The following is a 13,849-nucleotide window of genomic DNA, read 5'->3' on the forward strand; positions in this document are numbered from 1 at the left end:
CTAATATTGTGCATTGAGCTGGAATTGAGAACAACTATGTTTTCAGTGTACTCTGTGGCAGGGATACTCAAATAGATTTACCTGTGGGCCACATTACAAAAATGGCAAGGGGCCAGGGGCCAGTAGATAAAATTACGACATTAATTATACTTGATAACTTCTCTCTTTCAATTGCTTTATTTTCGCAAAATGTATCAAAGTAGGCCTACAATGTGCATGCACACAATATGTAAATAAATAAATGTGTTACATTTTCTTGCATAAACACAAAGAGCTGTTTCCATAACTGCACAAATTATTGCACATAACATGAGTAGCTGTTATAATAACATAATAACATAACATGAGTAGCTCTTTGCCTGCCTGCCTGCCTGCCTGCCTGCCTGCCTGCCTGCCTGCCTGCCTGCCTGCCTGCCTGTCTGTCTGTCTGTCTGTCCATGAGTAGTTATTTGTCTGTCTGTCAATGAGTAGCTGTCTTACTGTCTGCCTGTCTATGAGTAGCTGTCTGCCTGCCTGTCTATGAGTAGCTGTCTGTCTGCCTGCCTGCCTGTCCAATTGTCCATGAGTAGCTGTCTGTCTGCCTATCTGAGTAGCTGTCTGCCTGCCTGCCTAATTGTCCATGAGTAGCTGTCTGTCTGTCTGTCTATGAGTAGCTGTCTGCCTTCCTGCCTGTCCAATTGTCCATGAGTAGCTGTCTGTCTGTCTATGAGTAGCTGTCTGCCTTCCTGCCTGTCCAATTGTCCATGAGTAGCTGTCTGCCTGCCTGTCCAATTCTCCATGAGTAGCTGTCTGTCTGCCTGTCTATGAGTAGCTGTCTGACTGCCTGTCTGTCCAATTCTCCATGAGTAGCTGTCTGTCTGTCTGCCTGTCTATGAGTAGCTGTCTGCCTGCCTGCCAGCCAGCAAGTTGGTTAACAGAAAATAAATTGTTATGGCTGAGTAAAATAAAATACAATAAACACAATTTGCCTGAAAATAGATTACCCTGACCTTTTTCATGAAAAAAAATGAGTAGTGATATGGCTGACTGAGTAAAATAAAACAATCTACCTGAAAATAGATAGCTATAACTGAAGAGCAATTTCCGCAATTAACATTTCCGCAATTTCCATTTCGGCAATTTCCTCAATTTCCATTTCCGCAATTTCCGCAATTTCCATTTCCACCATTTCCGCAATTTCCGCAATTACCATTTCCGCAATTTCCGCAATTTCCATTTCCGCATTTCCGCAATTTCAGCAATTTCCATTTCCACCATTTCCGCAATTTCCGCAATTACAATTTCCGCAATTTCCATTTCCGCAATTTCCGCAATTTCCATTTCCAACTATTAATGGCAGCTGGGTTTCATCATTCAAATAAAATAGAATTCTGTCCGTTTAGCTATAAAATTATGTCAGGGAATAGGGATACACAGTATATGTCTTTCATTTGCATTGCATCTCCCCCCCCCCCCCCCAAGCTTTTATTTCCGTTCGAGTAATAGTACAACTCTAATAGTATTACTTATAATAATGTAATTAAAGATAACTTCATTCAGATTTATTTATTTTTATTTCATTTTCCAGATTTTTTTTTCTTCTTTTTTTTAGATTTTCATTGGTGGGCCAGTCATAATGGTCCCGCGGGCCTGATGTGGCCCGCGGGCCTGAGGTTGAGTATCACTGCTCTGTGGTGATCTGAGAAGTTGTAATATTATTAATAATAATAAAAGACAATATTAAAAAGTACACATTAAAGCAGAAGCAGTGAGTGCATTCTCCGGCAGCGATAATGAGACAAGGTGCTGCCCGGGGGAGGGGCGGCAGCTGCCGGAGAAGGTGGGTGGATTATGACAGCTCAGTTTGGTCGCCGCTATACTCCACACCGCAACTGCCGGTAACAGCCCCACGGCTGATGGGGCGGCATCTGCAGGCTGGGGGGATAATGACACTCGACTGCCGCTGGCTTCCGCGGCAGTGCGTTGGTCCGACATGCGTTGCGTCACGCTTGCGGTTATGGTTTTGGGTAGAGTGTTGGACTGATGCCGCCTGCCGCGGGTATTCCACAGCTGATGCCGCTGACACTCGCTCTCACTCCATTAAAGAGTATATTAAACCAAGACACATAAAAGCCTTTATGAAAGACAAAGCTAGTTTATTTGTATAGCAGCACATTTCAACAACAATGCAATTCAATGTTACACAAAACATCAAGCACAATTATACAATGACATTAGGATTTGTTGAGAGACAGACAGCTGAGAGACAGTGATTTGAGTTTTAATTGCTCCTCGGAGAATAGGTCTAACTCACTGCTAGAGGGGCGGGGAAGAGGGTGCAAGCATTCAACTGAGGACGCTCGCACGGGCAGGATTGGCTTGGCACATTCTGTTTCCCCCTCGGCATGTTGCCCTACAGTGTGTATTTTGCGTATGCCCAGTGTGTGTGCCTGATGTGTGTGTGCATAGTTTGGAAGCGACCGGGGCGAAGGGTGCCGGAGATTAGCTGCATGCAGTGCAACACATACTCTCGCCCCATGCCTTCGGCCTGGTGGAGACAATGAAAATACTTCCGTCCATGTGTCGTACTGTCTTCTCCCTTATGATTACCGGTAGATTTATACAATATACAATGTATTCATTTATCAGACACTCTTTATCCAGAGTGACAAGGTAAACACATGCATAGAATTCAGAGACAGTGTAGCGTCTCAGTAAACTATAGGATCATAGAACTATAGGATCATAGAATTCAGAGAGACAGTGGTGTCTCAGTAAACTATAGGATCATAGCATGCAGAGAGACAGTGTAGTGTATAGTGTAGTGACCACCGGAGAGACGGGTGACAGCTGGAATGTAGACGGCACCCAGGTGAGCAGTATGGGTTAGCGCCCCAGCCTGTGTCCTCTGTGAGGAGGATCAAGCCCAAGAAACCTTGGTGAGGCCTTAGGAGGGCCATTATAAAATGTATAATCCACAACTCCTGAATGAAGATCCTGGTGCTGGGAGTCTGGTGCAACGCACAGGTCCTTGGCCTGGTGAGAGCAGGAGTGGACCTGGTGAGACGTAGGAGGGGCCCGGACAGGAGTCAACCCAAAGAAACTAGTAGTCCTTCCACACGCCATAATCTGGTTCTCCCAGTCCCGGTAGAGTAGTTCCGGAGAAACGGATTGTGTGGCCTTGCTCATTCCCTGATGGACTGATCGAGGGTAGCTACTGGGACGTAAATCGGGATTTGATCAACCCCGGCTGGGTCGCCTGAGTGAGGGGTATGATGTCGGTAGACCCGAAACCCCGTTGACCTCATCAAGGTCAAGATGCAAGGTCAATGCAAGATGCAAGGTCAAGATGCATCACTGAGGATACGTCCCAGGTGCATCCATGCAATGTATTTTTAGTTATAGTGCACATTCAATGCTATTATTATTACATATTACCCTATTGGCCTGAATATAAGATTTTTTTTTACCCAAATGGTAGAAAAATTGGGTCATATTATAATCGGGAACTAGACTATTTTACCTTCAATGTTCTTTTTCCACACATGAGACTTGAAAAATGGGGGTCGTCATATAATCAGAGTATTCAGGACAATACGGTATATATCTAAATATTATTGTATATTATTTTATCTCTGCTGTCTGGAAGAAACCACCTAACTCCATAATGTTCATTTTTAGTTTTAATACTTTTTTACTTTTCATGTTTAACCAACACACATACGTACATTCAATAGCACTGATTTATGAAAAGGAAAAAAAGATAGCTAAACGGGTGGAGTTAGCTGGTTTGGCAGACAGTTTGAGGATCCAATGGAGTTGGGAGCCAAAGCACTTTTTTAATACTAATACTTTCTTGTAGATCTACAAGCTCACAATGTGTCACATGGTGACACGTTGTGAGCTTGTAGATCACCTACTAATATGGCCACTTTTACACAAGAACGTGTTCATAGAAAACGGCAAAAACAAAAATCGCTTGCTGGGCTCCCTTCAGACGAGAGGAGTGTTTTCGGGGGGTAAAATCGCAACAAAGTGAAAACACTTCTTCAATCTTTGAAAACACAGCATGATGTAAACAAAAAGCCTTGAGATAGGAGGTCGAAGGGAATTGTGGTTCTTGTACATGGGGGACTGGTGTATCTGGCAAGTCCGTCACCGCCACCTAGCGACCTGGCTTGCACATTACACGCAAATGCACAACTCATCCCACATAAAGGCTAGTTTAGACACAAGAACTAGGCCATCTTAGACCAAATAACTACAACTCCCAGCTAAAGGCACATGTTGAAACAACAGCAGGGTCCAGGTCAGGAGGTCACGGTGAGGGTCGGGGGACCCCCCTCGGTCAGGTTCAAGGTGAGGTCAGGGACCCCCTCGGGGACGCCGCCCCCTCGGTCAGGGTCTTGAAGTGAACGGACAGAGCTTCTTCCTCGGGGTTGGGGGGGCGGCGGTACTCCTCTCTGGTTGCTATGTAACCGAGCACCGCCCCAAACAGCAGCAGAAGGACCCCCAGACAGTTAGCCAGGACCCCCTCTGAGAGGAAATGGGAGTATGTAGATCTGTTGAACACACACACACACACACACACACACACACACACACACAGTCACTCTCCATCCAGCTCTCGATGTGACCAGTTTGCATCTCACAGCTCTCTCCAGCCACCGCAACAAAATGAGTATATATAGGATCTCCACATTTTCTGCTTTTTGAAAAGTGCCTCCGCTCCATAACACAGTGTCCCTATATATGTGTGTCCCTGTGTCCGAGCACGGAAAGCTGCAACACCGCAACTCTGTCATTTCTCGACCGTTTTGGACGCGAGAAAGCTCACCCCCATGCGGTAACTCGATCCGTCATTTATCAAAGATTTTTCCCAAACATAATCAGTACTGCACTGCACTGCACTGCACTGCACTGCACTGCACTGCACTGCACTGCACCTTACTTGGTCCAATGGATTACTTGGTCCAAAAGATTACATGGTCCAATGCATGGATTACAGAATCTTCCTTTAATTCACCATGGGTGGAATTTACACCTGAGTGATGAGCTGAAGAGTTCACTAGTCAAAGAAATATGGCTTGGCTTCAAAATTGGGCGGGCGGGTCAAGTTTGTCAGCGCAATTATTGCGCTGAAAAAAGGAAAGAAAAAAATACAACATTCTGGTACCTCATTCATTATCTCATTGAAAGCACACGTCTCTGCTTCTGGTGACTGATATTGTTCGTCTAATGAATGCTAGACTCATTGAAAACGCACGTCTCTGCTTCTGGTGACTTACTGTAGTAGCTATGTATATTTTTTCAAACTCACTGTAGAGTAAAGCGTAGTTTCTCAGTAATTCCCAGTAATTCCCAGCAGAAAGGAGTATAAATACTTACTGTAGAGTAAAGATTAGTTTCTCTGTAATCCCCAGCAGACAGGACATGGTCATCAGGGCGAACATCAACACACCAAAGAACGCGTGCAGAGGAAGGTACCACGCACGTAACCGCGCTGACGCAACAGGAAACAGGAAGAACCCGAGACCCATCAGCCACTGTGAGGAGACGTGGCAGTGAAAGTTTAATATGTGTGACTCATTCACACATTCTTTTGACATTTAAAAATATATATTTATTGATTACGTTTCATAAAGCAGTTCTGCACGCGTCTGTATCACTCCGGTTGCCGTGCGACAGAAGTAAACAGGAAAACAAGCTTGATTTGAGGCATAACGAAATTGCTTATGATCGGCGGTTACAAAATGTATGTTTTGGGTGAAATAAATAACATTTGGGGGACACGTTACAGTTCCTCAGTGCAATCTAGTGGCTACATCTGTGTGCCCTGCAGTGGTGACCTCTCTCTCTCTCTGCCTTAGACTTTGCCTAAAAAAAAAACATGTTGGACAGCAACTGTACGAAGATAAATAAACAACAGCCTGCTGCAAATTGCTGTCTAGTCCAAATAATTTATTGCATATTAAATGGCCGGGCCACTATTTGGAAATAGTAATGTGTGCGCGGCTGCGTGCGTATGTGTGTGTGTGTGTGTGTGTGTGTGTGTGTGTGTGTGTGTGTGTGCGTGTGCGCATAGTTACACACCTGTAAACAGAAGCCAATGAAGGTTGCTAATCCACACCAGCTGTGCAGAGAATACATGTCAGGAATTTTATTTGAGCTGTGGAAGCCAAACACTGCAACAATACCTACACACGCACACACACACACGTGCACGCACATGTGCGTGTGCGCACACACACACGCACACACACACACAACACACACACACACACGTGGAATATTGATTAATTAAATATGAAGGACCCCAATGGAAATAAGCCATAGTGCTTTAATTAAATTAAACTATAAGTATACGAAGGGATAAGAGTCTAGGACGTGTGGAGCGTTGTCCAGGGTTTTTTAGAGAACGGAAAAGTGTCTGGGACGCGTGGAGCGTTGTCCAGGGTGTTTTAGAGAAGGGAGAAGAGTCTAGGACGTGTGGAGTGTTGTCCATGGTGTTTTAACGAAGGTAGAAGAGTCTAGTAGGACGTGTGGAGCGTTGTCCAAGGTGTTTTAGAGAAGGGAATATAGTCTGGGACATGTGGAGCGCTGTCCAAGGTGTTTTAGAGAAGGGAATATAGTCTGGGACATGTGGAGCGCTGTCCAGGGTGTTTTAGGGAAGGGAGAAGAGTCTAGAACAAAACACCACTCCTCACGTCCTAGTAGGACGTGAGGAGTGGTGTTTTGTTCCACCACGATTTGTCTAAAACATGATGGGTAAAATCTTTGACCTACATAAAGACACCAAGGTTCTAAACTCTAAACCAGGAGAACATTTTGACCATAACCTTAATACAGTAGGCATATACCTGTTCTGTTAATAATATGGTTAACAAATCCCATCAATCAATCAATCTGTACACACTTACCTATGAGGAATATGATCATGGCCATGACATGGATGACAGCATGTAGCATCTTCACTGTTCTCTTTGATTCATTGCGAAATACCCTGTACACCAACACACCTACATGTGCACGCACGCACACACACACACACACACACACACACACACACACACACACACACACACACACACACACACACACACACACACGCACACAGAATATTGATTAATTGAATATGAAAACATTTATAATCGTAATGACTTTCGGACCTCATGGTGGCACTATACCAGGAAAATGTGAAAAGTGCCTGGTGGCAATGTGCATGCAAAGTTTCACGGCAATCTGACGCTGCGTTAAATTATTTGAGCCTGAGGCATTTTGTTCAAAACAAGCCACTCCTGCAAACTATGAAGAACTGGACAGATCCCTGATGATCACGTGACCATAGACATACTGTGTACTGATTTGCGTGAGTAATATCGAGAAATGGGCCATGTGAAAACATTTGGGGCAGAGGTTCTGCTCTGGAATCCAGGGAGTGTATGTGCACAGTTTTGCGTCCATCAAGACAACCCTACAACCGTAGCTATAATTGCACCTGCACAAGTGCTGCACAATTAATCGAGATCTAGATTCAGACACCTATGTGATCTGAGCCCGAATGGTACAGCACTATAGTTGGCTGTCCAATTCACCTTTGTTACTCTTATGTTTTTGCTACAAGAGAGAGGTCAATCACTTTGATGTTGTCTGTTTAAAGCCACAGTAGTTGGCTCCAGGTGACACATGTTGATCGTAGTAATGTTCAGCAACTAAAGACGATAAATATTTACATGGAAAACATTTGAATCGTGTGAGAATCGTGATCTCAATTCTTGCGGAGGAAAACTATAACTGCAGCATAAGTGAATGCAGTTATAAAAGGAAATGTTTTAACATATCTTTCATGGTTTGATGTAATTAGCAGAGATCTGCGTCAACATGGATGTCAATTAAGACCCTCCATCATTACAAAGACTGCACTGTGATCCATGTGTTCGAATGCTTTGATGGATCTACAAAGCATACTTCTGTCTTCTGTGCACGCACACAGATGTGCATGGACACACACACACGCACGCACGCACGCACGCACGCACGCACGCACGCACACACACACACACACACACACACACACACACACACACACACACACACACACACACACACACACACACACACACACACACACACACACACACACACACACACACACACACACACACACACACACACACACACACACACACACTTACTGTTACTGTTAAAGCCTAATTGATTGTCTGTGGTCCTGAAGCCTGTCCAATAGAATTAGTTCTTCTATATGGCTACCACCCCTTGTGCAACCAGATCTTATTTTAATGATGTTTGGGGGACAAGATATCCTAACTATCCTTTAGTTTGTATGTGGGTAATATGTGTTGTTAGATATTTCAGTATTGTATTTGTGCAACAGTGACAAATAATTATCCTGCTGATTTGCTACACACACGTGTTCTTGTGTTGTTATTTCATAGGTTACTTGTTTTTATGGTCTAATGTTTACTTATCTACAAGCTCACAATATGATGTTGAAGACTCATCTCTGCCATTCAGTTGGTATAGAATTATGCATTCACTAGTATGCGTCATCAAAGTGATTAGCCTTCATTTACAAACATGATGAGCCTTTATTCACATGCACGGCGGGAACCCCTGTTGGTGTTTCAAGCATTATGTTACACTTTAGCTATTGAAGAAATAGCAGATCTACAAGCTCATATCGCGGAACCGAGTGCAGTGCTATGAACTTGTAGGTCTGCTATTTTTGAAAAATCGTGAAAATGTGCCTCAAATCTTTGAATATATATTCTTTCAGAGTTTAAGTTTTTAACTCAAATCTTTGCTTCTGGAGGGTCCCTGGAACAACATATTTTCAGATGGTGTTCGGCAGCATATTGCATATATTTTTTGGGGTCCTTGACATGAAATATTGAGAACCACTGATATAGAAACATGAGGTTCATCTTCATAATCATGGTTCTAAATTAGCTCTCTATAGGTCTTCATTAGAGCTATGTTACTCTTCTCTTCCTGCGATCGCATGAAATGCAGACCAGCCTCTCGTCTGTAGCGAAAATATAAAGAACATTTTTGCTACTCACCAATACAATAGCGGCTTGTGTTATTAGAAAGCCTACTTTCCTTAGTGGACACATTCTGAGCCACACATATAAAATGCACTTTTTGGCCAGAAAGGGATTTTCTTTTCACCGGAAGAAAAATACTGTTAGTGTCTCCACTGCGCCCTCTACCGATACTGCCAACAATAGCGGCTTGTGTTATTAGAAAGCCTACTTTCCTTAGTGGACACATTCTGAGCCACACATATAAAATGCACTTTTTGGCCAGAAAGGGATTTTCTTTTCACCGGAAGAAAAATACTGTTAGTGTCTCCACTGCGCCCTCTACCGATACTGCCAATTAAGAGAAAACCTCATAGACAAGATGTTTCCTTCCGCTGAAAAAAATTAAACACAATATAAAGTACACATAGAAATGAAACATGAGATGCAATTGTGTGAATAAATGGATGGATGGAGGCTAATCATTGCCCATCTCCATCTGGAGGCTAATCCAACATCTCATCATCATCATCATCATCATCATCATCATCATCTCATTATTTTAACCCATTTAGGCCTCATGTTGAAATTTCCTTATAGTTAAAACTGGTCATCTGTGTGTGTATCCCTGGAGTGGGTGCGGTCTAACTCAGAGACTGTGAGGGTCTCAGAGGTCAGAGCAACGGTCACCTATGCTGGACAGTCACCTGCTAACTGCTGCAGGTGCCAGACGGGTCCTCATGGATGTACACCAACATAAGCAACAACAACACTGGACTGGACTAAAACTCCAAGGGATGCTTGCATGTCTTCCCTATGCTGATCACTCCGTCTCGCACGCATTCATTAGGAACACTGCACTCAATGAGGACATTATCACATTCACAGTTAAAGACAGACTACTAGTCCTTCCAACCAGACTCAATCTTTCCATCTGGTTCCCCAGCCCTGAGGTTCCCTATTGTTTGCATCACACCACAGAACAGATCACTGAACCACTGTCAAAGGATAGCACGCCATGATAGAATAGTGGAACTCATAACCAAAGGACATATCAACATATCATGCATCCTCAGTGAGAATGTACAAACATTCCTGTGTCATTCCATCCATGTTCCAACTCTGTGTCATATATGGCAGAGACATGTTACTTATACCCATATAGTACTGAGTGACATGCATGTTGTACCTTGGAAACACATGCCATGATTTTGTAAATGTAACTCTAATGCACCTATGACATTTGTGTCCTTGTATGCATCTCCTTTGTGTGGACCATAAATGGTTAAAGTGTGTGTGTGTGTGTGTGTGTGTGTGTGTGTGTGTGTGTGTGTGTGTGTGTGTGTGTGTGTGTGTGTGTCAATACTCTCAAAAAGGACACCTGGCATGCCCTCTGGGTGTTTACTTTAGCACACGCACACACAAACACACACACACACACACACACACACACACACACACACACACACACACACACGCTGCGCACACACACACACACACACACACACACACACACACACACACACACACACACACAGTGACCTTTGTATATTGATGTAATCCAGTTACTTTGTCTGTTGCTGTTGCTTCAGGCAATGCACTTTATCTGTATCAATCTAAACTCCATTAGCACACACATGCACGCACACGCGCGCACACATGCGCGCGCGCACACACACACACACACACACACACACACACACACACACACACACACACACACACACACACACACACACACACACACACACACACACACACACACACACACAGCCAAATCAAACAGACACACCCGAGTCTTACTTGATTAGACTTCAGTGGAAAGACAGAAAAACACATAACAGAGAGAGAGAGAGAGAGAGAGAGAGAGAGAGAGAGAGAGAGAGAGAGAGAGAGAGAGAGAGAGAGAGAGAGCTGGAGAAGGATGCCAAATGGAATACAACCACCTTTAGGAATACAAATCATTGTGTACCCCTGCGCTGTTTACACCAAATGACCTCGGTACATAGAAATACTGTTTATATAATCAGAGCAAGTTGCAACTAACTTTAATTAAATTATACTTGGATACATTGCTGCTACTTGGCGTAAATGTTTTTAGACTAAGTAAATGCAAAACACTGAAATACTGCTGTTAACCCATTTAGGCCTGAGGCAGATTCTAAAAACGCCTCTATATCCTGACCTAAGTTTTCTGAAAAACTTCAAATATTTATATAGCAGGTTCCCGGCCTGAGGGGGTAAAACACCAAAAGGGGTTCCCAAAAACAAAGTCTATAACAAGCTACAATCTCTGACAGCAAATGCACAACCCTTTTTTTGTTTTAACAAGATAGCATTACTCAGTTTACACCTTTAAGTGTTAATGTAACACAGCTCTGTTTACACCTATATTATATTTCTATTTACATCCAAAATGTATTTGTACCTGCATTGCTTTATCTTCATCGTTTTGTTCCAGTTTTGCTTTCACTTTTGCTTTGGCAATGTAAATGTATGCTTTCTCATGCCAATAAAGCTCCTTCAGGACTTCCTGCAGACCATTATTTTGTGTTTTAAATATATCAAGTACTATTTATTGGACATAGTATTAAGCCCAAACCACACCAAAGGGTCGGGGTCCAGTGGTGTCATGCTCGTAGAACGCAGTAACACGCCATGGTACCAAAACAATAAGGGTCCTTCTCGGCCCCACCCCTTTCCCATTGTTTATATTGTGTTTCGTTTCCAAGATGGCCGCAGCGGGCGGAGGTGAGCGGGCTGGGTCGACATATGCCCTTACTGGGCTGCATTCAAAACACTTGCCTTGTGTCTGACACCTGACTTATGTCTGACTTTGATGGATGTGTTCTGCCACGCCAACCCCCATCAAACAAAATGTTTGGTGTGTGTGTGTGTGTGTGTGTGTGTGTGTGTGTGTGTGTGTGTGCGTGCATGTGTGTGCGTGCGCTCTCACCATCTCCGTAAAGGAACAGACCAAGTACCATGCACAGAGGGTGAATGTTGAACTGGTGGGCGGAGCCGTCCCAGGAGAAGCCTCCACGGTATTGGCCCATCCACACGCCTGTCAACACCACCATGGACACGCCCAGAGCCTGGGATATGCCCACCAGCCAACCGAACGCTCCCAGACCTTCTGATTGGCTGACTGACTCCATGACGGTCTGGGAGAGAAACATAGACAGAGAGAGAGAGAGAGAGAGAGAGAGAGAGAGAGAGAGAGAGAGTTATGAGGCTATTTAATCACTGGCACTGAGTGACTCCATGACTGTCTGGGAAAAGTAATACAAAAAAAACATATTTAACATATTCGTACCCACCAGCTATGGGATGTTATCAGCCAAGTATACGAACATGTCCGTACCCCGTAAACTCCAAAGTGGTTGAGCCCCAGAGCAGAGCCATCTAATAGAAGAGTTGCGATATTGAGGAGGCAGAAACCGAGCGCAGCCTGAATTGAGACAAGCTGGAGTTGGAAATACATTGTTTTCAGCGAGGGCGGCGCAAATAACATCTATTTTAAGCACGTGTGCAACATGACAACTGTTTTAAAGTATTGTACAGTAGCAACTAAAGTCGCTGTAATGTTTATGTTATACGATTACTACAAAACAATCTAAATACTGGGCTGGGCTGTTGCCGGAGTCCATTGCATTTCTGCCTACTTCCGGTCCAGGACTTGTCCTAGTTGGTTGTCCCCATTATCAATAAAAGTCTATGTAGGAGAGCTGCCATTGCACTGGCCTCATGAAGTGAACGCAGTTTGCGTAACTCTGTCTATATCTAAGGCTCTGCCCCAGAGCAGCTTTTAACATTTTAACTTTCTTTTTAAGTGAAACCCTTTAAATAAATACTTTTTGATATATGGGAAAAATGCATGGGTCATTGAAAGGGGCGGGACTGCGACGCTCTATAAGAACATTTTGAGCTTTTATTTGGGTAAAGTGATGCAAATATAAGGGTCCCCAGACCCCCGGGGTCCTGCCAGACCACAATTGAAACAAATGCCATTTGTCATGTTAATTAATGTCTGCAGGGGTTGTGTGCATGCATGTGTGCGTGCGCCTCTCTCTCTCTCTCTCTCTCTCTCTCTCTCTCTCTCTCTTCCTCTCTCTCTCTCTCTCATGGGGTGCGTTCGGAAATACCACACCGGAGCGCACTGGCCTATTAGTTTGCATTGCACAGTGGGCTCAGTGCGCTATTTCCGAACGCGCCCAATGTCACCTCATAATCATTGTATAATTGGTGACAGGTATACCTTATAAACACTATAGAGAGTTATCTATATAGCCTACTGGTACTGGCGCACGGAACGGGAGCAGGTTGGCGCGCTGCATGCGTGGCAAACACTAGGCGCTATAAATTAACATAACTTAACTGATAACAGTACAACTGTGTGACGTTCTGACGTACAACGTGTTGATGCGGAACAAATGGACAGTAGTATAACATACAGTCTTATAGGCTACGATACCGTTAAAAATATAAACAAACACACAGACCTGCTGCTGCTCTGATGTGTGCGACACTCCACTCTGATAGATCCGCCTTCTGAGAGAGAGAGAGAGAGAGAGAGAGAGAGAGAGAGAGAGAGAGAGAGAGAGAACGCGATCGATTTGGATGGAGAAAGTCAAGATACTGCTGCTGTTGCCTGCTGACGATACAATCACGTCACAATGACGTCTTGTTGTGATTAACCGTCCTGTCTGTCTGTCTGTCTGTCTGTCTGTCTGTCTGTCTGTCTGTCTGAATGACTGAACTTTAAATTAAAACATTGTTCTAAATAAATAAATAAATAAATAAATAAATAAATAAATAAATAAATA

At 43.8% G+C, this 13,849-nt stretch overlaps 1 protein-coding gene across 1 annotated transcript; it reads right to left on the minus strand.

The window, feature by feature from the left end:
• Positions 1-3,997: 3,997 nt before the first annotated feature.
• On the minus strand, positions 3,998-13,549 carry cyb561 (cytochrome b561). The gene is made up of 6 exons (XM_080777252.1): positions 13,526-13,549; positions 11,980-12,187; positions 6,900-6,998; positions 6,073-6,176; positions 5,368-5,525; positions 3,998-4,541 (listed from the first exon to the last, which is right to left on the minus strand). The coding sequence occupies exons 2-6, from the start codon at positions 12,179-12,181 to the stop codon at positions 4,334-4,336; spliced, it is 771 nt and encodes a 256-aa protein (XP_080633378.1). The 5' UTR covers positions 12,182-12,187; positions 13,526-13,549; the 3' UTR covers positions 3,998-4,333.
• Positions 13,550-13,849: the final 300 nt, after the last annotated feature.

The sequence above is a fragment of the Protomyctophum bolini genome (genome assembly GCF_963924005.1).
Source record: "Protomyctophum bolini genome assembly, chromosome: 12".
Taxonomy (NCBI): Eukaryota; Metazoa; Chordata; class Actinopteri; order Myctophiformes; family Myctophidae; genus Protomyctophum; species Protomyctophum bolini.

Excerpts from the sequence above, each read along its gene's own strand:
- cyb561 (XM_080777252.1), bottom strand. The coding sequence starts at position 12,181 with ATGGAGTCAGTCAGCCAATCAGAAGGTCTGGGAGCGTTCGGTTGGCTG. Across the intron at positions 6,999-11,979 it reads TCTGTTCCTTTACGGAGATG|GTGTGTTGGTGTACAGGGTA; the intron begins GTGAGAGCGCAC and ends GTGCACATGTAG. Across the intron at positions 4,542-5,367 it reads AAACTAATCTTTACTCTACA|ATCTACATACTCCCATTTCC; the intron begins GTAAGTATTTAT and ends TGTGTTCAACAG.